Source organism: Lonchura striata, chromosome 3 (assembly GCF_046129695.1).
Source record: "Lonchura striata isolate bLonStr1 chromosome 3, bLonStr1.mat, whole genome shotgun sequence".
Classification (NCBI taxonomy): domain Eukaryota; kingdom Metazoa; phylum Chordata; class Aves; order Passeriformes; family Estrildidae; genus Lonchura; species Lonchura striata.
The window spans coordinates 6,617,720-6,639,293 of NC_134605.1; the positions used below are offsets into that span (position 1 = coordinate 6,617,720).

Here is a 21,574-nt window from a genome sequence, read left to right on the forward strand (position 1 = left end):
TGGATAGAAGGGAAAAACATTTTTTAAATCTCATATGGATGTCTCTCTTGCATAATTATTTACTTAGTGTTCAAATAGTGTGGTAATTGTGCTTGAGTAACTGAAAGCATTACAGGCACTTAAACAACAAAAACGTTATGCTGGTAATGAAACCCCATCCTGTTCAAGTAAAATATCAGCTTTCATCTACGTATATGCTACACTGAAGGAACAATGCCCTACATTTAAAAGTACAGTACAGAAACAATTTTCTAATAATTTCACAGACCATGACTGTGTCTATGCAATGGCATCATGCCCAGTCACACAAGGATTTTGGTTAGGAAGAAAAAGCTTTTTTTTTTTTATTATTTTAAGAATGTTAACTACTATACAAAAAAACACAGCCATACCTACTGCTATGCTGGGAGAACAAGGGCATAAGTCTGGTTTTGAAGTAATTTCATTCACTTTCCTGTGTGGGGAACTGTACCGACTTGCAGTCATTATGCCTGTTCTGCTCTGGAATCATAGCAGAGTCAGGCCCATAGCTCCTGACTTACCAACATTATACTGTATTTAGTCACAGCATGAAAAAAGAAGGAAAGGCAGCACCAGACATATACAGGGAGATTATAAGGATATGAGTTGATTTGCTATCCAAGGTAAACATTGCAAAAATTTTTAAGCTAATTCAGTTCTCATTAGCATAGCATTAATTTGTTGGCTATTGTTTCAATTCTAAATAAAACTAATATGACAGAAACCAGAATTAACTACAGGATCTTTATTTAGAAAGCACAATAAAGAGCATTTTTCATGTAGCACAAATGAAAGAGAGAATGGCTTCTGTTAAATTACCTCCACTGGCACGTGCCATTTTCAGAGCTTCAAGAGAAACAGCAGGGGTTATTTCTAGCTGGCAAACAACAACTTTGGCTTTACAGATGACATCAGAAGCTCTCTTCAGGTCTTCAAAATTTAAAAGCAGGTTGGCTCCTGGGACTATGACAATAACATTCTGTCCTAAAGAGAAGATATTGTGGTTTTTTACTTTAACTTTGACAATAAAGTATGTAAAACAATTTCTTGCACATTTTACAATAGATTTCAGATGAGTATTTCAATTTACTTCCCAAAAATAAACATTAAATTTGAATGCGTTGCTGACAAATTCAAATACACAAATATTTCAGAGGATAATAAAAAAGATTGATGTACTTATGAACTAACACTGCAAAATAAATACAATATAAATTCCTTTGGGGAAACTCATATATGGGCATTCCCCAGTCTTATTTTGGTGTCTTCTGTGAACCTTAAAGAAGAACTGCACTAATCACAGTGGAGATGGTGGATACACGCTGAGGGTGATATTTGCATCTTCCTAAAATATTCCAGTAGCATTTGGAAGAGAAAAGCATCAATGTGATTACTGAATTCATACGCCAAAAATGGCATAAAAAATTTAATGTTCACATCAGTTGGGAACAAAAAGTATTTCACACAGCTAAGAAAATTATGCATGTTCTTTAGATTTCAGAGAAGCAGGCTTGTACCATTTACCTGAGACATTTCAAGTTAGGGCTCCTAATCATCATGAAAACCAAAACCAGCTTATCACCAAAGCCCAGAAAGGTGATGCCTGTGTCTTAGGAAAGTTTTATCAGAAGTGAGTAAAGAAGGTGGGCAACAGCTTTTTCTGCTCTTAGAGGTGGCCAAAGGAATGGTCTAAACAAAGCTGTGCATGTGGAAGCATGGCAGTGTCTCAAAGCACATCTAAGATCCTTTTTATTCTTGTAGCTTGTTTTACAGTTAGGGGAGGTTCATTTATGTGGGTTCCAAATATTCTTTTGTTTTTCTTCAGACACAAATCACTTTCTTTTATTGCAATTTCTTTATTTTTTTAATCTCTATTACAACACTTAGAGACCTTCAGGCATGGGTGCCTTCAAATTAAAATTTATTATTAATCACTCAGGTATTAACTTCAATAAGTCACTTGTTCCTTGATTTACAGACTCAGCCCGCCCCCGCTGGAGATTCCTTTAAGGACTGCCAATCATTAAAGGCTACCAATTCTGTAATGAACTGAATTACTTTGCAAATAAATATTTATGCTTTTAAATACATTATTTTTGTTGAATGTGACTTCAAAGTCCTTTGACTAAGAACGTGCAAAGCTTCTTTCCCTAAATGCATTCCAAAAAGAAAGCAGGACAATGGAAAGAATAATATAGTGATCTCAGAGGGAGGGACCCAAGCTTTCCAAAGCAATTCTGCTGTCAATGGTTTGGTGCAGAACAGCTGCATATGAAAAGCAAAACCTCAGCATTTAAAAGCCAACGCCCTGCTTTTCAACAGACAATGATGGGCATCTTGGATAAAAAACAAAAGAAAACAAAACAAAAAACCTTCTGCAACACGTAAATGTTACCAAAGATATCTGAACCCTGTTGGGGAAATATTCAAAGGCAAATTGTGCCTATTTTGCCAGGCGTATATTTTGATAGCTTTAGGGTGCAGCAGTGCAAGCAGTAAAAGACAGGGAATCAGTGGAACAAGAATCTCTTTCATTTCTGCCCGGCCTCTGTGCTTCCTAGAGTCTCAGACTTTTTTCACATGTCTTGCTGCATTATCTTGCTGAACTATTTAGCTGTACTGACATGTATATTATTATCAGACTTTGGAGCTAATGGCCCAAGGCAGTAAGGGGGGCTGTTTGCTTAAACCAGCATGTACAAATCCAAGGTAGACCGTGCTACCCTGGATCACAGTCTGAAGATTTTCTTCATAATGACAAAAGGTCAGAGACTTAGAGTCTGCTTCCAAAGCTGCCAGGGAAATGCAGTACCTACTGTGCTGCAACAGTGCAGACAGACTAAACCCAAGCTGGAGGAAACCCCCCCACCCCCATTCTGTTCTTAGCTATATATACCACACTTACTGAATGATAGCAGTCACCACAAACTTGCACCAGGGTGCGTGAAGGCAGAATCTGGACCCATGCACTCACAATTAATATAAAATTTTGTATTAACAGCAACCATTTAGTTGAAAGAAATTATTTCTTGCCAGGGAAATCAGATGGGAATTCAGCATCAGGGACAACAGAGTTAAAGACAGATGGCAAAGAGGGGTGAGATTCATCTTGTCCAACATGAAATAATTTTTTATGTTAAAAAAAATCCTACACACCAGAAAACTCTAAGAAAACTCATTTCTAAAAATTGTTTTTCTATGTTCCTTCAACAAGGAGAAGAGACAAATTTTGTCAGAGTTTTTTTTTTTTTTGTAGTTTTACATATTTTAGATATCTGTTTGAGGAGGAGATAAACTATTACCCAGAAAAGTCTATGCACCTCTGTTAACCCTGTGTGAAGCCTTAAACTGTAGACCTAACTTCTAAAACTACTCCAGTGAGATAAAACATTACTCACACCAAGAATGAGAATAATGTATTTATTGCATTACTGTTACTTCTAAAATCTCTTTTCATAGACTAAAAATATCAGTTTTGATGGGAACATCTACATAACATGAGTTTTGCAGACATCAGCTAGAATATTAAGGGCCACTTTCACACTTGCTATAAGCTGTAACAGCTAAATGAAACAGATAAGTTTGCACAGCCTTACACCAGATGGGGACTGGATCCAGTCAGGATGAATGCTGCATACATAAAAATTGTCCTAAGTTGGCCTTCTAAAACTGCTACTGCCAGTTCTTGGAAAGATGGATAACTCAAGCTAGACCTTTTTTCACATGGGTCATCTTATAGATGACACCAGATAAGAAGTGCCAGTGGAAAAATCAAATGTCAAACCAGTAAACATCACAGTGCAATAAATATCTTTAAAACTGGATGACAAGCCTAAAAGCCATCAATAGTGCTTAGAATTAATCAAAATATCAAACAGATCAAACAGTGTAATTGTAACAATAGCTCCAGAGCTTGTGCTTAATAATTCACACAGAAGAAAATTATATTTGTGATCAAAAAATAATGTTACAAGAAAAACATGTGCTGCCAAATCCCATAGTTCATGAATATGAGGGTGAGTTTGGGGTGTGTTATGGTACCATAATTTCTAGGTAACCACTTGTTAGAAATATTGAAGAGTCTTGCACATAAAACATTCAAGTTAATGAAGAAAGTCAATATGTAGAAAGTCTTTAAAATTCAGGTGACATTGGTTCATGAACCTGATGGTTCAAACCGAAGATTTCCCTCTATGGAAAGTGTAATACAAACAAGTTGGCATATGTATTCTAAGTTTGCCTTGTTTACTTAGCCTTACCTAAATATATATTTTGAATGTTTTTTTACTAGTAGTGCTTTGGTACTGAAGGTACACTCAACTTACAAAATAATGTCTATTCACTGTTCATGAATGATTAATAACTTTATCATAAAGTCAGCACAATGCCTGTCTCAAGTGAGGGTTATCATGCAGTGGTGTGTGTAGGTGAACTTCAAGTCCTAACTTGCAATAATCAAGAGAATTTTAATCATGACTTGACAAACTCTGTTGTGCCTCCACTGAATTTTTGCTAGGAATATGAATATGAATGATGTCAGACTTGTTCAAACCTCTAGTCCAGTTAGGCCAACATAATGGCACCATCAACAGTCAGTACTAGACATGGACAAAGCTGCAATAACCTTCAGAGGTAATCATGTAAAAAATTATCCACAAAGAGTGTTTTTCCCTCATGTAGTGACATGTGTGTGTAAAAGTACAACACATCATTACTTTATGGAGCTATTGCCATCCACTATCACATTGCTAGCAGAAGGTGTGCTAAGTGACAGAGCTAGTGGCAAGAAGACAGACTGAAAGGGAAAACAAAACCTTGGGTTTGTGATGTACCTCGAAGAAAATGTGTTAAGAAAAGCAGCTGCATGTCCCAGCTTTTATCCTTAAGAGAGAAAGTACAGTTTTGGATATACAGGATACTGGTATACTTGTGTTTAGTCAAATCAAAACTTTCTGAAAAGGCAGCAGCATAAAAGGCAACAACTGAAATGAACACAAGATCCCAGAAATATTTCTGCACAGCTTTCTGAGACCAGCCCAGAAGTCTTTGCAGCATCTCCGGGCTGCACATTTTTTCAGTGCAGTTTTATAAACTCTTTAAACATCTCTCTACCATTCTCCATTAAAACAGAGATTGAACCTCTCTATCTTTTATTGAAACTATACTGTATTGTCCCAGAATACAATCAACTTAAAAAGTATCAAATGTGCCTGATATTTTCCAATTTTTAACACTTTGCCAATTACAATAGTGAGTGAGTTCTACCTGTGCAATTCAGTAACCAGTCAAAAACTTCCAAGCAATTCTGCAGTGCCAGTTAGACAGAGGTAACATCAGGGAAGATTTACTTCAGAGCCTCATCTGACTCTGATCTCTACAGCTATTCTTTGCTTTGCCTTCACTCATACATCACAGCATCATATACCCTCTACTTTTATATCTCCTTCTTCTCCCTGTGATTTTTCTTAGCTGGTTTGAGTTGGTATTTTCCCCAAGTATCAGTACTTGTTACCGAATACAAAGAATTGGTAAGAAGGGTAGGTTAGATGTGTAACAATACAGAAATAAAAACTTGTCAATTTACAGAGATTGCTATGGTTTTTATTTGTTCCTCATCTTAACACAAAACAGCATCACCAATCCCAACTTCAAATGCTTCCCTTTCAGGTACAATTTGAACTAGCAGAAAATACTTTACATCAGTCCATTGAGTGCTGTGGTGTTTCAGCTATGCCAGCACAGCCACTGCAATAAAACATGCATGTGTAGACAAGCCCTTTGGAAACTGCTGTAAAGCCTGCTTAGGTCAAATCAGCCAGGTTTCTACAGAAAAAAAAAAGAGAAAATGTCTCTTGCAACAGCAAAGCACATAAGTACTGCTATTTTACTGCAATTTACTCAATTCAGGCGCCAGATGGTTTTTGAGAGAAGTAACAACGAGAACCATTACCAATTCTGTGCATCTGTTTGCTTTAGAGCACAGTTCTGACCAGGTTTGCTCTTTTACTAGATTTTAAATTAAATTTGAGGCCAGTGCTAACTTAGCATATGATTTTTCAGTTACTCAGAGGCACAAACTACATGACTTTATGCATTATTCATGTCACTATGTGAATCACAAGACTGTCATATACCCTTCACACTGACACTAACATGTAAGATAGCCCACTGTGAACCTCGTGGCCCCAAATAGCCATTTCCCTTTCCTGGTGCTAATAAAGGTTTTACATCCACAAGATTGTTTTGTTCCTTATTCTTCAGAAAAATTGTTGGTGGTAAAATTTTAACAGGTCATCCTCTGTTCATTCAGGTTTAGACTGCTTTTATCTTAGCTGGCCATGCATATGAATTGGGAAAGTTTAAGACTGGTTCTTATTCAACCAGTCTGGACAGCAAGCCTAGTGCAAGACATGTAATAAACAGTCAGACCCAAGAGCACTACTGGATTCCCACTGTTCCTCCTGTTTACAATGGCCATAGTGACTGTAGGCAGCATAACAAGTGTCAAGAGTTGCTGTGTAATCTACCTGCTAATCCAAACACAGAAAAGGAGGTCGAAGTTAACATGCAAGGATCCAGGTTATCCAATGTATTAGTGTTACCTTATTACTGAGTTAGAGCTGTCATGCAAGGCTTGGATTAATCTTACTTAGGGAAAATTAAATGCACATCTCCAACTAATTTGCCTAATTTTCCTGAATATTCCTGTGTAGGCTTGCCTTTAGTCACAGTTCCTTCCCAGTTTTGCTGCGTGAGTAAATAGTTATGTTTCCTTTACCATTTTGAGCTGTAGCCCAATGTACAACCATCAGGTTACATAGAAGCTTGGTAAGTTGATGTGTCAGCTAAACTGTGGTAACTGTTCAAATGAAGCCTCTTAGCAACTCCAGAAGTGAACTAATCCAATCACACTTATTTGTTATGTTTGCATAAACATTATCAGTCTCTATATTTTGATCCAGACGCACTTCTTTTAAGGGCTCTTAATAGCTTGAGGAAATAGTTTGAAAAGACATGTAGATGTGGCACTTAGGTAGATGGTTCTACCATCTACAAGTGGTAGTGGGGGACTTGGCAGTGCTGGGTTAATGGTTGGACTGGACCTTAAAGGTCTTTTTCAACCTAAATGATTCTATAGTAAAACTGATGGGTAGGTCATAGTAGGAAAGGAGAGTTTTAAACTTGTAATATACTCTGTGTTCAGGACAATATAAAACTAGGTTGATCAGCTGGCTGATTAAATTATGCTTGAGGAAAAGATATAAAGTTTTCTGAGGATAGTTTAGCAGTCTTGACAAAGAATATGAAAACAAGCCAAATCTTTATTTCTTCCCCTGCAAAATAAGAATGAAGGCATGGGCTAAAAAGAAACTAACATGGAAAAAAAATGCCATTTCACTGTGTACTCATCACTGCAGATGCAACATGAAATCAAGACTTGTGGTAAAATTAGAAGATCAACAGAAATATTTCTACTTATACTGAGGACAAGTCCTTTTCCTGATTGAGAGCATAATGACTCACTTGGTGTCCTCAGGAGGCAAACCTTTCCCTCACAGGACTAGAGGAAATGGCCTCAAGTTATACCAGGGGAGACTTAGATTGAATATTAGGAAAAATTTCTTCACTAAAAGGGTTGCCAAGCACTGGAATAGGATCCACAGGGAAGTGGCTGAGCTATCAACCCTAGAGCTATTGAAAGACGTGTAGATGTGGCACTCAGGTAGATGGTTTAGGGTAGACTTGGCACTGCTGGGTTAATGGTTGGACTCCATAATCTTAAAAGGTCTTTTCCAACCTAAATGATTCTACAATAAAAGTGCTGGGTAATTTGTAGCGGAAAAGGAGAGCTTTAACATTCTAATACACTGCACGTTCAGGAATGTAAAACTAGATAGCTCAGCTGGCTAAATGAAATATGGCTATCCCACTGCTAATTTAAGCATCTGATTCTGCTGCTTTTAGGCACTTAATTCTACATTGCTTGCAATAAATAGAAGTGCAATGAAGTGTGAATAAAATATTGAAGAAAAAAAAATGTAGAAAAAAAAATTAACAAAAAAAAAATTAACAGTGACAAGGCAAAGGTTTCTTTTATGGCTGTAAAGGCAGAACAAAGAGGACAAGTCAGAGCAGAAATACGTACCTTCACTGTTGACAATTATTGAAGCAGTTCCAGTAGCAGCATCTGTAGTTTGACCTACAAATGCTAAGAAAGGGAAAAGTTAGAGCATGCACTAGTTCAATACATTACTTTCAACCAATAGCATGTGACGCAGTTTAATTGAATTAAATCTAAAATGAACCCATAACCTCCAGCAATTTAAAAATGCTAATTACTCTTTCATGTGCAACAATGCCAGAGAAGCTAACAACAACAAAAAGTGTTAATTTACACCCACAAAACGAAATACGAGTCCAACATTCTTTAATTTGGCTACATCTCTACATTAGAGAAAGCATGTTATTTATACAGCCTTCTCAAGCACTCTACTCCTGCTTGGAAATATTTCTTTTATCCAATGAAACAATAGAGTCAAGGCTAAAGAAAAACAAAAATACAAAAACAACCTAGCATCTAATTTGCATTTCAGCAGCAATATTAACTAATGCTATGAAGGAAGTGGTGGGGTTATATGTATCCTCTTTGGACTATTATTCAGAGAAATTAACATGATGTTGGCAGCACTGTCTGTTAGAAAGATTTTTCTATATTTCCTACTATAAGAACCTGTTTTCAGCTGACAGCAAATTTGTCAAATACCGACCAATGATAGGAAATTGGTAGTAGAAATCAGTAGCACTGTAGCAGAAAACTGACCAAAAAGTTGAGGGTTTCTTTTTTCTTCTCCACAAACTGTATTTGAGAAAAATCTACTATTCCATTTGAGACAAATTCTGGTGACCTTTTATTTAAGGGGCTCTGCTGTTCTAACATTGTAGAACATGGATTTAATGCTGGGCAAAAGTGGGCTTCTTTCTCAAGATGTGCCTTGATGTCATTTAATCTGCTCCAATTTGAAGAAGGCAGAAAAAACACCTTACATCATGCTCATCTGGTTTTGCTGAAGTCTTGCAGGTACTCGCCCTGGAGGTACCCTTGTCTAGCTCAGTTACAAGGGTCAGAGCAGGGCTTCCCTTGCAATTACAGCTTCTTTTCACCATGAATTCTGTCTGCACACTGGAACTGAAAGCAGAGAATGTGTGTCTTCTCTACTCTCAATGCTCTTGCAGCATGAGCAGCAGGTTGTCCGGTTCAAATGTGGAAAAAAGAACAACAGATCAACAAAGATCTAAATGGTCTGAGCAGCACTGGCAGCTGGTTAGTTTGTGGAAGACAAAAAGACAGGGAAAGGGGAAAATTACAAAACAGACTGGAATTGGAAAGAAGAGGAGTGTGCTGATATGCTAGGAAACAGAAGAGCAACATGAAGACATACAACAAGGACTCAAGTTATGAGAGCTGGCAGAACTGGCATTACCCCAAGGATTTTCATCCAGTACCCAGTATCCTTATGTACAACACCAGGGACATGCTAGAAAATTATTAAACCAGGACAAAAAGCCTATGACTGAAATAAGACCATCTTGAGCAAAAGCTCTGAGCACTGAATCACCCTTGCCTCCAGATCTTGGAATACAAGTTAGGATCCTGGATCAACCTCACAAGAAGCATATCTTATTTTTCTCCAGGGCTGATCAATGGAGGAGGCAGCAATCAAGCACAATTCTGAGATATTTTTAACTCAATCAGCAGAAACTGGGACCTTGGACCTAAACATTCCAGCCCTTCAACTGATCTCCCTAGGTATCAATGAACAGCAATATGATGGAATTTCTGAATATTTTCCCTCCACTTTTCTTTTGTTGCTATAAAGATTATTTAAAAATTTATGTCAAGATTGCAAGATCAATAATTTCAATAAGAAAACATTAAGGTTCTTTGTGGCATTTTCATTAAGTGCTATGCATTATAATTGCTTCATTTACATGATCAAAGACATGAGGTAGGCATGCTTTGGAGACATTCAGAACTGTACACTAACAGATACTGTTTTCATGCTTTCATGTTTTCACTGTTTCCTTGCTTGGTTTCTTGCCTAAACTGAAAGCTACACAATGAATAAACCTATATATACATTTGTGAAATATTTAGATGCTACACTGATAAGCATAATAAAAAGCCCACAAAATACTGATAGTTTTGTATTTAAGGCAGGACTTGAAAAAGGCAGTAGATAAAGCTGTGGCTGCACATTAAACAGAAGAGATAAACGGAATATTGAATTGCCACTTAGTGATTACATGTATCCATCCTTGTCCACCCCAAAGGAGATAAGGGTAGTGTAGACAAGTGGTCATATAGTTAAGCAGCACATAGTAGAGAGGGAATTGGTTTTACAAAGGTAAAAGATAATAGAATATTGTGGATGCCTAATTTTCCCTTTTTCTGAAAGCCTTTTAACATTGATTTTTATGTGTATGTGTGCTGACATCAGCTGCAGTCTCTAAAATGACTGCATGGGTCAACTCACAAAGCAAAGGCGAAATGTACTGCATTTACCATTGAATTTCCACTCCGTCCCTCCTCTGACAATGTGAAGTTGAGAATGAGAATGAATTTTTCAATTTCTCACTAAGTATTATTATAATTAATGCCAGACTAAACAATTGCATAACAGCAAGTTATCTTCAAGTGACTTGCAATGATGCAATCATCCGAGATTTAGAGGCAATAACGCTTTATTTTTAGTGATACAGCTGATTTCAGGAGTCCCCATATTCTCTCTCATATTCATTCCTGCCAACTGCATCAAAACAGTTATTCATAGTTCTGAATGGTAAACCATATCTAATAAGGTAAAACAATAATAAATCCTCCTCTACCACCAGTTTTTGAAGCTCAAAAATAATACAAAATATTTAAAGTAAAATTTTACCTGTAGAAATACCATTCTTCTTCAAATTATCAACATAATCATTGCCAAAGGAATCACTCCCAACCTATACAAAAGAAAAAATAATGGGTTTTTTTTACAGAAAGGTGAGAGGATAAATAGACCATCTTTAGACAACAAAATGCTCTACTATAATTTAAATACAACACTTTTAGTCTTTAGAAGCCCTTTGCCTTATTAATTAACAAATAATAAATTAAGAAATAATGGTAAAATTTATGAATAGTATTAGCAAACAATAAGAACAGTGTTCTGCAGTTTTCTCCTGATCTATTACAAACACCCATGTTGCAATATTCAAATTTCATCCTTGTACAATCCCTGTGCTCCTTTGACACTGAAACTTCTGGGGATTTTTAAATCTGGACATGTACTGAATTTCTCAGCTTTGAATTGAAAGCATTTACATTAATTCTGGTGTCCTTCTAAATTGCAGTTTGTATTTTGAATTTTTTACCTCAAGTTTCCTTGGTGGAAAAATATCAGAAGTGTGTCTATGGGACACATAGCATTACTAATTTCTGCAATTCTTAGTACTAAATGTACTGTTTAGAAATTCAACATTTTTTGTTTGCATTATCTAGCAACAGCAGATCAAGTCGAGTTAGGGAGTCAAGCTATGGTCTATTGTTTTTTTAATAGCAACTTAAAAAGCTTGTAATTTCAGTTCCATTAATCTTTTTAGCTGAAAACAATTCTGCTTGCTGTTTATTCAAACTAATATAAATTTCTTTTTGTTACATTACACAAGCTGAACAAAGGAGATGAGGTACATGGAGGAAAAAAATAGTTTAATTTGCTTAATATCATGTAAGCCTTTAAAATATATTTATAAAGCCAACAAAGCTTTTGAGTCACCACTCTTAGCCTGTCTTCAGCATGCATAGCATGTGTTCCCAATTCCAAGAGTGAGTTGTGTACCTGAGCAGTGTCAAAGACTAACCAATGCTACAGAAAGTATTTTTGCAAGAGGGAAAAAGAAACATCTTTCAAATTAGGAGCCAAATTGATATCCTGGTTATGGGTCTAGAAGAGTCCTAACCAATTATCCATCTTCTCATAAAACAGCAGTACATAGCTAATGGTGTACTTCAGTTACTAGGAGGCACAAAGCAGCTGCCTCTGCTGGCTGTTGTTAGAATTTTTTCTTTTTATGAGTTCAGCCCTTCAGAAAGCTTGGAGAAGGCATGAGAACCAGCTAGTGATTGCAAGTATCAAACAGTTTGATTCAGAATTCTAAAATTTAAATTGGATGACCCTTCTCCTCACATATTTGATTGCATAACCATGATTTGAAACTTCCATTTCCTACAACATCTGTAAGGTTTTTTTCCAAAGCATTATTAAGGATAGTCTCAATCTTTCAGCAAAGGAGGACAGCAGTTAAGGTCAGAATAATCTAACCAGATGGAACATTGGTCTAGTACATGGAAAAAAACCCCAAACAACCCAACATTTTCTTGGGTCACTGTGTTAGTCATTGTTTTCACATTGGAGTATATTTGTACTTCTGACTACTCCCAGTTTGCCAGACAGGGCGGGTTGTCAGGAGCTGCCTCGTCTGACTGCTTTAGGCTGGATGACTGCAGCCATCTGCAATTTAAACCTGAGCTGTGCTCACCTCTGCACCCTAACAACTGTGCTCTGGAATATGTTCAGTCTGATGATATCACCTTCTCCCTCCCTTGCTACTATGATTCTTCTACAACAAAACTCACAATCTTCTCAGTTAATTCAGCAACAAAATATTTCATAACCATCTTCCACAAGCTCAGCTGAAACATCCTTCCCTCCTTCAGCTCTGGATCCTGCATGACTGACAGAAAGGCATTCCTTACTTTTCAACTGTCAAAGCAGCTGAGATCAGCCATGGTACTTTCACTCACAGTGGGACATCTCAGTGCTGGAGGGAAGCCCTCCAAGGGGTGTCCATGGAGGTCACTTTCCTCTGGAGACTTTTTTCCAAGTTAGTTCATCAGTATCCAACCCAGTTAATCCTAGTGCATTTGAAGGACTTTATTTTTCCATTCAGGCTTTGCCCCCAAGGAAGACAAGAGTATTGGGCATTAGACTCAGTTTAGATTAAAGGCATATTTACTGACCATGTCAAATTATATAACATTATTTTAAATATTTTCTGCTTTTGCACAGACTCTGCTAGATGGACTGCTGGATAAACAGAAAAATAGATGTCTCAATCTGCAGACCACAGAACACTGTTAAGAGCTGAAACAGCATTTCTTCTTTCTTGAATTCTTAGCAACAAAAGCCATTTGTAGAAGCATTTTTTTCACTCAGTTTATATATCAGATGATAAGTGGAATCAAATCAGTATTTTTCAGTCTGGGTTTTCCCAGCTTATGATCATGTTTTCCACATGGAGCTAGGGAGCTGGCTGGCATCATAGCAACTAGAATTCTAGCAGCTTAAGAATCAAATTTATTTCTACCTGAAAATTACTTACAACAAAAAGCATGTGCCTCTTGATAATTTTTTATTTATTTTATATGTTGTTTTTTAATTCAACTGTTTACTCTTTTTTGTCATTAGGGAATTATACTGGTACCAAAGACAAGCACAAGACAGTAATACCAAAGGAAAAAGCAATTGAACATACCCATCATACCCTGTCCTGCATCTGGGATACAGCTATATTCATACAATGAAATGAGAATTTAGGCATAGCACTTTAACTTAAATTTGGCTTATGGATCATTTGAAAAGACTACACAACATGGTAATGCAACACTTCCTGCTTCTAGGAAAGAATCAAATGCAGCCATGGCTTACACAGAATTTAGTATATACAATATCAGCTATGTCCAGTGAATATCATTCCAAATTGTTTGTCAGAAGTAAAGCAGGACCTTTTTCAGCACATACAATGTCTTTCAGACCAACATGCCTCCACCATTTTATTCTAGCATGCCAAACAGATTTTCTTGGGATTAGTCATGACAAAAAAAAAAAAAAAATTAAGGGTTAAGGGGAGTTTGAAATTGTACAAACCTGAGCAATTAATTTATTTGCTTAGATCCTTTAGTACCCTGAAAGGAATCCTTTACATTTCTCTGTAACTATTCCATCAATACATTGTTTCACAGGACTGAGGGAATTGACTGCTACTGTGACACACATCGATAACTCAGAGTAACAGAGGCCACTTGCAGAGACGCCAGGCATTAAACAGAACACTGTTTGCATTTCCAATACTGAAACTCAATTTTTAAACATTTTTTACAATTTTTACATTAAATTCCACAACACTCAGTGGCATCTCTAGTCATAACAGTAAGTCATTACAATTCTCCCTCTCTCTCAAACCCTCACCAAACACTGGCTCTTGTGTTTTAAAGCTCTGAAATATGAAGAATTCCTTGTCACTTGATCTGAGACATCAGTCTCTAGTCTTCTTGAGGACATCCTCTGTCTAAATTACACTGCTACTAAGAGGATGCCACACTCCAGTGGAATGTCCCTTTAGTATTAATACTGATTCCATTTTCTGAACTTCAGGTTGCAGCAGTAATTTTTGCATCCACACTAGATAAAAAATGTTGGGAAATATGACCAAAACAGAAGCATGTAACTGAGCACAGAGCATGTGTGTGAGGGGCAATCCAGCTTAAAGAACCACCAAATACTTCAGATTACTTGTTGCAGTAAAAATAATTTAATTGCAGAAGCTCATTACTGTCAGTTTCTTCTTAGTTTATTAAGCAAGAAATTTTATATCTCATTAACCTATGCAGATATAAGACTGTATATGAGACTTCTATGAGATGAGACAGTATTTTGTGAGGCTATAAAGGGCAATTTTTAAAAACTAAATAACAACTTTCAAAATTAAAAAATAGAAAATGCTAATATTTTCTCCAACAAACACACAACAGAAAAAAAGAGAAAACAAGATAAAGAGACAGATGGACAGACAGACAGAAAGATAGAAAGACAGAAAGAAGACTGGGTTTTACTGAAATAACAGAAATATGTTTTTGAAAAGTACTTAGAAAATACAGTAGATACTAAATTTTATTATGAATGTGTATGTTTCCATTGCACAGAGCAAAGGGCTAGACCATTAAAAAAAATAAAGCAAATTCACAGTTGCAATGGAAAAAAACCATTTAACATTTAGCAGGAAATGTTAGAAGGGAATTCACTGCCAGTTCATATTGTACTTGAATCTGATCGTTCTTGAATGTAAAGATGATCAAATATACACAATATGACAGAAGCGCAAACATTGCCAAAAAAAGCCAACCCGACAATGTAGAACAACTAGTGAAATAACTCACAGAAATGCTTTCAGGTGTAATTTAAATTTATAGCCAACATTGTTTAGTCTAAATATTGAATTGAAAGAACAGTGAGGAAGGCTTGCTTGAGATGTTTGCAGTACTTCTCAAAAAATCCTTGACAGACAATGATCCAACAAATTTAGCATCCTCCCCAGCTATGGCAAGAAACAAAGTATGTCCAGTCAATTTGAAGTTTCATCTACAGTTAGTACAGGATAGACAATAAAGGCTACAGAGAGAAAAAATTTGATCTTAACCATAGTAATGATCACTCAAAACTTATAATGTTTAATGACAAAAATCAAAGAAAAGCATTGTAAGAATATAGCATCTGCCAAGCTGAATCAGCCCAATAGTCCGTGAGCAGGTCTTTAGAGCTGCAGTGCATCAGATGTTTCAGAAAAGTAGGCAAAAATATCCCATAGCACACAAATTGCTAGAATTTGGATATTATCACCTTCTTAATCTCAAGTAATGACATAATGATTCAACCTTCAAAGCACTTTTACATTTCTTTCAAATTTGTCACTAGCTTATGAGTGTCTGATTTTTAATCATCTACAAAGTCAATTTCAGAGTGACCATAGCTTCTAGCACCTGAATGACATCAATGAAGTCCTGATCGCTGTAACAGTGGGGAGCATAAAGAGGAAGGCATTATCAAGATTTCTTAAATTTTGAACATGTCTAACTCTTCCCAATTCTCTTTTCTATGGTATATCAACTTAAGTTTTGCAATCCTTCTCTACATGCAATTTCTGTCAGATCTATAGCCAACTACTCTTTGGTTCTGGCAGTATTCTTAAACAGCCTCCTCCATGCTTAAATTTATGGCTGAAATAAGACAAAGAAAAGAGAATTAGAGAGAGAGTTTAAAAAGCTAAAAACATACCAAAAGCTTTTTGGTAAGTGACCAAAAGGTTTACTGGAATTTGCATGAACATTCAGTTCAGCTGCAATTGAAGAGCAAATCAACGCTTACCTTGCAGATCAGCGAGGTCTTGGCCCCAAGTCGAGCAGACTGGACACACTGGTTGGCTCCTTTCCCACCAAAACCAACAAAAAACTTATGTCCAATGATAGTTTCTCCAGCTTTTGGCAATCGTGTAGTAAGGCTATTCCAATTTAAAGCAATATTGACATACATTAGTGACTTAAGATAATAAGCATCTTCAAAATAAGAGTTACATCATTATAGTCCTAAATGGCTCAACAGTCATCCAATAAGACTGAAAAATACTCAAAAGACCTTTTAGGGTTCTACTCTACATCCCACTAGTTTATATTTATTCCTTATATACCACCCAGTCAAGTTTCTTGTCCCCTCAATAGAAGGACTTCATTTCTTTTGTTCATGTTTCATGTTGTACCTGAAGAAGTTGTACCTGATCCCTGACTGGGATTCCCCAGTGCTAACTCAATACAGATAAACCATGAATCTATAGATCTCACTGTTCATAGGGTTTTGTTACTGTAACATTAGGTTCAAGTTCACATATAGTTAATTTAATTCCATTACATGTAATTATACCTCCTTAAACTACTCTTAAGTAATTTTTCACTCTGTTGGTATTCACACCCCTAAGAATTGTAATAGTTACCAAAACCTGCCTCTCCACTGCTGTCATGCAGGCACACTGTACATATTTAACATATTTCTTTTTTAAGTGTTTCTTTTACAAATCAAGCTTTACAACTTCTCAGCATTTTGTTTTCTCCTTGAATGCAGTCCAATTACATTTACATCCTTCTGCGGATGGGTGCCCAGAGCCAGATGCACTAATACAAGCTGAAAGCCATCAGGAGTGTATTCTGATTTTATTTTCATTTTGGAAAAAAACTTAACCCTGCCAGATGCTTTGCAATCTCAAACAAAAGTTGAAAAGAGTAAAAGACACCACTGAGACTTTAGAGTAGAATTTCTCAGAATGTGAAGACTATCTGACTTTTGTAATTTTTATTAAAATACGTAACCCAAAGATGCATTTTCAACACTCAGATAACCAAAATTTCTGCCTTCTCAAGCCATGCATTCTAGATACAAGGCTTAAAAATATAATTTTTAAATCTCTTATGCTACAAACACGTTCACAACACATGGAAAGGGAAGGCATTCTATGATGTACTAACAACCTGGTCATTCAACAACAGCTACCTCAGACAGTTTCCATAAGTCTGCAGGATAGAAAGAGTGCATGGGGAATGGGAGACTGAAAGAATGCAGAAGAATCCAACCCAATGATGAAGAAATTATCTTCAGGTCTGTTTGGCAATTTAAAATATCATTTTACCAATAAATCTCACAGCAGCTTCAAAATTCAAAAACTGAATTCTGGGCTCCTCAGAACAAGAGAGCTGTGGGGCCCCTGGAGTGGGTCCAGCTGAAGGTAACAAAGATGATTAAGGGACTGGAGCATCTCGTGTGTGAGGAAAGACTGAGGGAGCTGGGCCTGTTCAGACTTGAGAAGAGATGCCAGAGAAGGAACCTCATCGAAGTCTGTCAGTATCTGAAGGGAGAGTGACAGGAGGATGGTGCCAGGCTCTGCTCAGTGGTGCTGAGCAATAGGACAGGAGGCAATGGGCAGAAACTGATGCCCAGAAAGTTGTCACTTGAACACAAGGAAGAACTTCTTTACTGTGTGGGTGACTGAGCCCAGAAAGTCTCTCTTACTGAAGATGATCAAGAACTGCTTGGATGCAATGTGCCATGTGCTCTAGGATGACTCTGCTTGAGCAGGGAGCTTGGAACAGATGATGCGCTGCGGTCCCTTCTAACTTCAACTATTCTGTGACTCTTTGAAAATTGCCAGCCAGCCTTCCAATTCAGAATAAAAGGTTAGACATTACAAGAAATTATTCACTGTGGGGGTGGTGAGACAAGTTGCCCAGGGAGGTTGTTGATGCCCCAGCCCTGGCAGTGTTCAAGGACATGTTGGATAAGGCCTAGGTCTAATGGGGAAGTGTCCTTGCTTATGGCAGAAGAGGTTATGACTGGGTGATCTTTAAAGTTCATTTCAACTCTGAATGTTCTATGATTCTATGCTTCTGCACTAGGCAATCACTACAGATTTTTTTTTTTAAAGGATATGAAGAATATGTGTATATTACTTTTTTAGCTTATGCTGCACCTTCTGGGGCATATGGGTGTTTGCAGATTCTTACAGAACTAATGACAGAGCACAGCCTAATTTACTGAAAATTCTCAGGAAAAAGCAAACATTTTTTCTCTCCCTCCAATTTTCAATTTCATCAGTCCAAAGGTTTAGGATCATTAGAAAGTCAAGAAAACCTAAAATGAAACTAGCAAAGTCAAACAAGTCCCAAACTCCCAGAAATTAAAGTTCTGGCTTTGAAGGAGTTGTTACAGGTCTGTGCTTCATCAGTAGTTATAGTTTCCAGAGAGATGCAGGTAGGGATGCAGCCTCACTGACAGAGACACTCACTAACACAGTATGCCAGATTTTAGGATAGCATACACAGTCACCATGTTTCTTTTGTGTGGGTGGCCACAGATAAACCCCCGAAGAGTCACACATACAGCTCATAGCACTCATTTCCAGAGATTCAGAGCCAGGAACATTTTGTTGCAAAATGTTTAAACCATTTTCAATAAAAACACAAAAGCTTTTAAAAAATACACTTACTACCATATATATCTATATATCTATGTATCTATATATCTATATATATCTGGAAAGGATTGCTAAGTTCCTAATACAGCAAAGTTAAAACTGTTTGCCCATAGCAGCATCCAGGAAATTGTCTCCAACAATGAGTAACTACGTTCTCAAGGAAAAAGGGGCAACAGTAAAGAATATTGATAAACAGTAATACATAAACAATATTCCTTAATGGTAACATCTGCAATTTATCACCATTTTCACCACTGTAAGCCAAAATAGAGATGGTTGCGGACCAGAGAATGAAGGCCACAAGACTCAGTTGAGGAAGCTCCTCTTCAGCTACTGCCAGGGTACTGCACATCACATCTAAAATTAGGTGCCATTCAGTAAGGAAGGATGTTTCATCCAGCCTTGGTAATAAGAACAAATAGCAGCCCTTTTGTAGTTCCTTTCATCCACACATCTCACTACACCTTAAAAAGCAGAGCAACATCATTATTCCTGTTTTGTGGGTATGCAACTTAGTCAAGGCATTTTGTCTTTTCATGCCTTGGGTCAGTCAAGAAGCCAGGGGCAAAACCAAAAAGAGAGGATCAGCTTAATCTACCAGCTCACTCTGTCTTCTCATTTAAATTCTGCAGTATGAAAATGGCATCAATTCTCAATTCATTTTTTTTTCCTCAGGCTGTTTTTTTTTTTTTTTTTTTTTTTTTAGAGATTATAGCTTATTCTAAATAGAATTTGCTTCCATAAAAAGTCAATATATTTTTAATCAAAGATTATAAATTTTTGTGGTTCCACCACACATCTCCTAATAGCACTGCTCAGAGTTCATATTCAAGTATGTTCAACCATAAAAAATATTGTTGTTTTAACAGTGGCCAGACTATGACTTGATTCTTCTCTCTTTTATGTTGGCATCAACATGCAACTCTAGTGGAAGCATCAGAATTTCACTGATGAAAAAACAGGCTTGGTGAGATGAGAATTTCGGTCTCAGTGTTTTAACTAGCATGGCATCACAGATGCCTGTGGGGTTCAAACAGCTTGTGGAAGACAGGGAAATTACCTTTTTTATTGAAAAAATTACCTTTTTTATTGATTGAAAGGTACATGGCAAACGGCAAGGGATCAAGTGCAAATGTGATTTATAACTGGTCAACTTTTAAAATAAGCTAAAACAGACCAAGCAAAAATGCGCAGCAACTTCCTGTAGCTCTCTACAAACAAACCTTCACCATATTTCATTTTAAGCACGATTGCCAATCATTCCAGACCAATTCTCCACTCCAGAAGGCCATTCTTATTTTCCATATGAAACAGATTCAGAGTACCTATCTGTATAGGCAGTTTTAATTTTCATTGAAACCAGCAGTCCTGAAAGAGTTTTTTTTGCTAATACAATGGTATTCTCTCATCATTTAATTCTGCAACTATGCTAACTTTTGATTCACATTAGACAATTTTAATGAGCATTTCAGGCTTCTTTTATGAGCAGGCAGTGATGACTAATCTGTATGATTAAGAAATCCTATAAATTCTTGGATTATTCATGGTGTCAAAAAGAATACCTAAAATAGCCTAAAAGTGATGAAACAGCTAATGTTACTCCAAAACTAGGCTAAATAAGTTAATTAGAAAAAAATGTCACATGGGCATTCAGAATTGTTACATAAAATGTTTTGCAAAGCCGTTTACAACTTTTGACGTAATTTGAAAACACTGACCTGAAAAACCCAAAACAAGTTACTATTCAACAGACTCCTCCTTGCTTACATGACAAATTCTGCTCACCTTTGAGGGGATAAATGGTGTAAAGGATACTGAGCTCTTATGTCTTATGAACAATCAGCAACTGAACTTGAAAACTCCCAATACAATCTAAGTAAAATAAAATCACTGTATGTTTTGCAAATTGTGCATGGTACAACTGAATCATATTTATAGAGGAAAGTTCAGACTTTAATTACTTTGGACATTATAAGCAAGGAATATAATCACTCATCATTTCAACTGAGTTTTTACAAAACAATATTTAAATGTAAAGCACACAGGAATGCTGCCCACATTTGTTTATGACAAATGAAGAATCTTACATACACTTACGTTTCAGAGGTTTGGGATGAATAAAGGCACACACATAAGTATTCTACCACTGCACTACCTGCATGCCTCTCTTCAAGTGTGTGCCATGAGCTCCCTTAGAGGCTAGAGCTGATTAGCATTTGTATTTAAGGTCAAACATCCCATGAAAACCAGAACAGAGACATTTACTATAGTGTTGAAGCAATGAATCAGAGGTGAAGGCACAAGGTACTGAGTCATTAGCGCACGTTTCCGATATTCTGGGTTTTCTCAAAAAGTTCCCCTCTAAGCAGTGACTAGATCACATACAGAGATATAAAGTATGAAGAAGGGGAAAGGGGGAGATGTATATTAAGCAGAATTTACATAAATTAATCCTGAAATTAATCATGGTTTGCTTCTGATTCTTCACACCTAACCACTGTTTACTCATTGTTTTCAATACACGAAAACTAAAAAGATGTATTATTATTGTCAGCTTAAACTGATGTGAAGCCATGCCCTCTTCTCACAGTATTTCCCCACTATTCCTGTAGCACTGCTTTTATTGCTTACAGAGCTTCCTAATTCAAAACATTTTTGTTCA

The 21,574-nt window shown here is 36.7% G+C and overlaps 1 protein-coding gene across 2 annotated transcripts in view; it reads right to left on the reverse strand.

Annotated features, from left to right (window-relative positions):
- RBKS (ribokinase) overlaps positions 1–21,574 on the reverse strand; it is a 72,074-nt gene that overhangs the window by 35,952 nt on the left and 14,548 nt on the right. The window contains exons 2-5 of one of the 2 annotated variants that reach the window (XM_021552282.2): positions 16,263–16,395; positions 10,962–11,025; positions 8,168–8,230; positions 841–1,005 (exon numbers count right to left, since the gene is read on the reverse strand). In XM_021552282.2, the coding sequence (XP_021407957.1) occupies positions 841–1,005; positions 8,168–8,230; positions 10,962–11,025; positions 16,263–16,395 (425 nt within the window). The remainder of the gene's footprint in view (positions 1–840; positions 1,006–8,167; positions 8,231–10,961; positions 11,026–16,262; positions 16,396–21,574) is intronic. The other variant, XM_021552290.2, reaches the window with a different exon arrangement.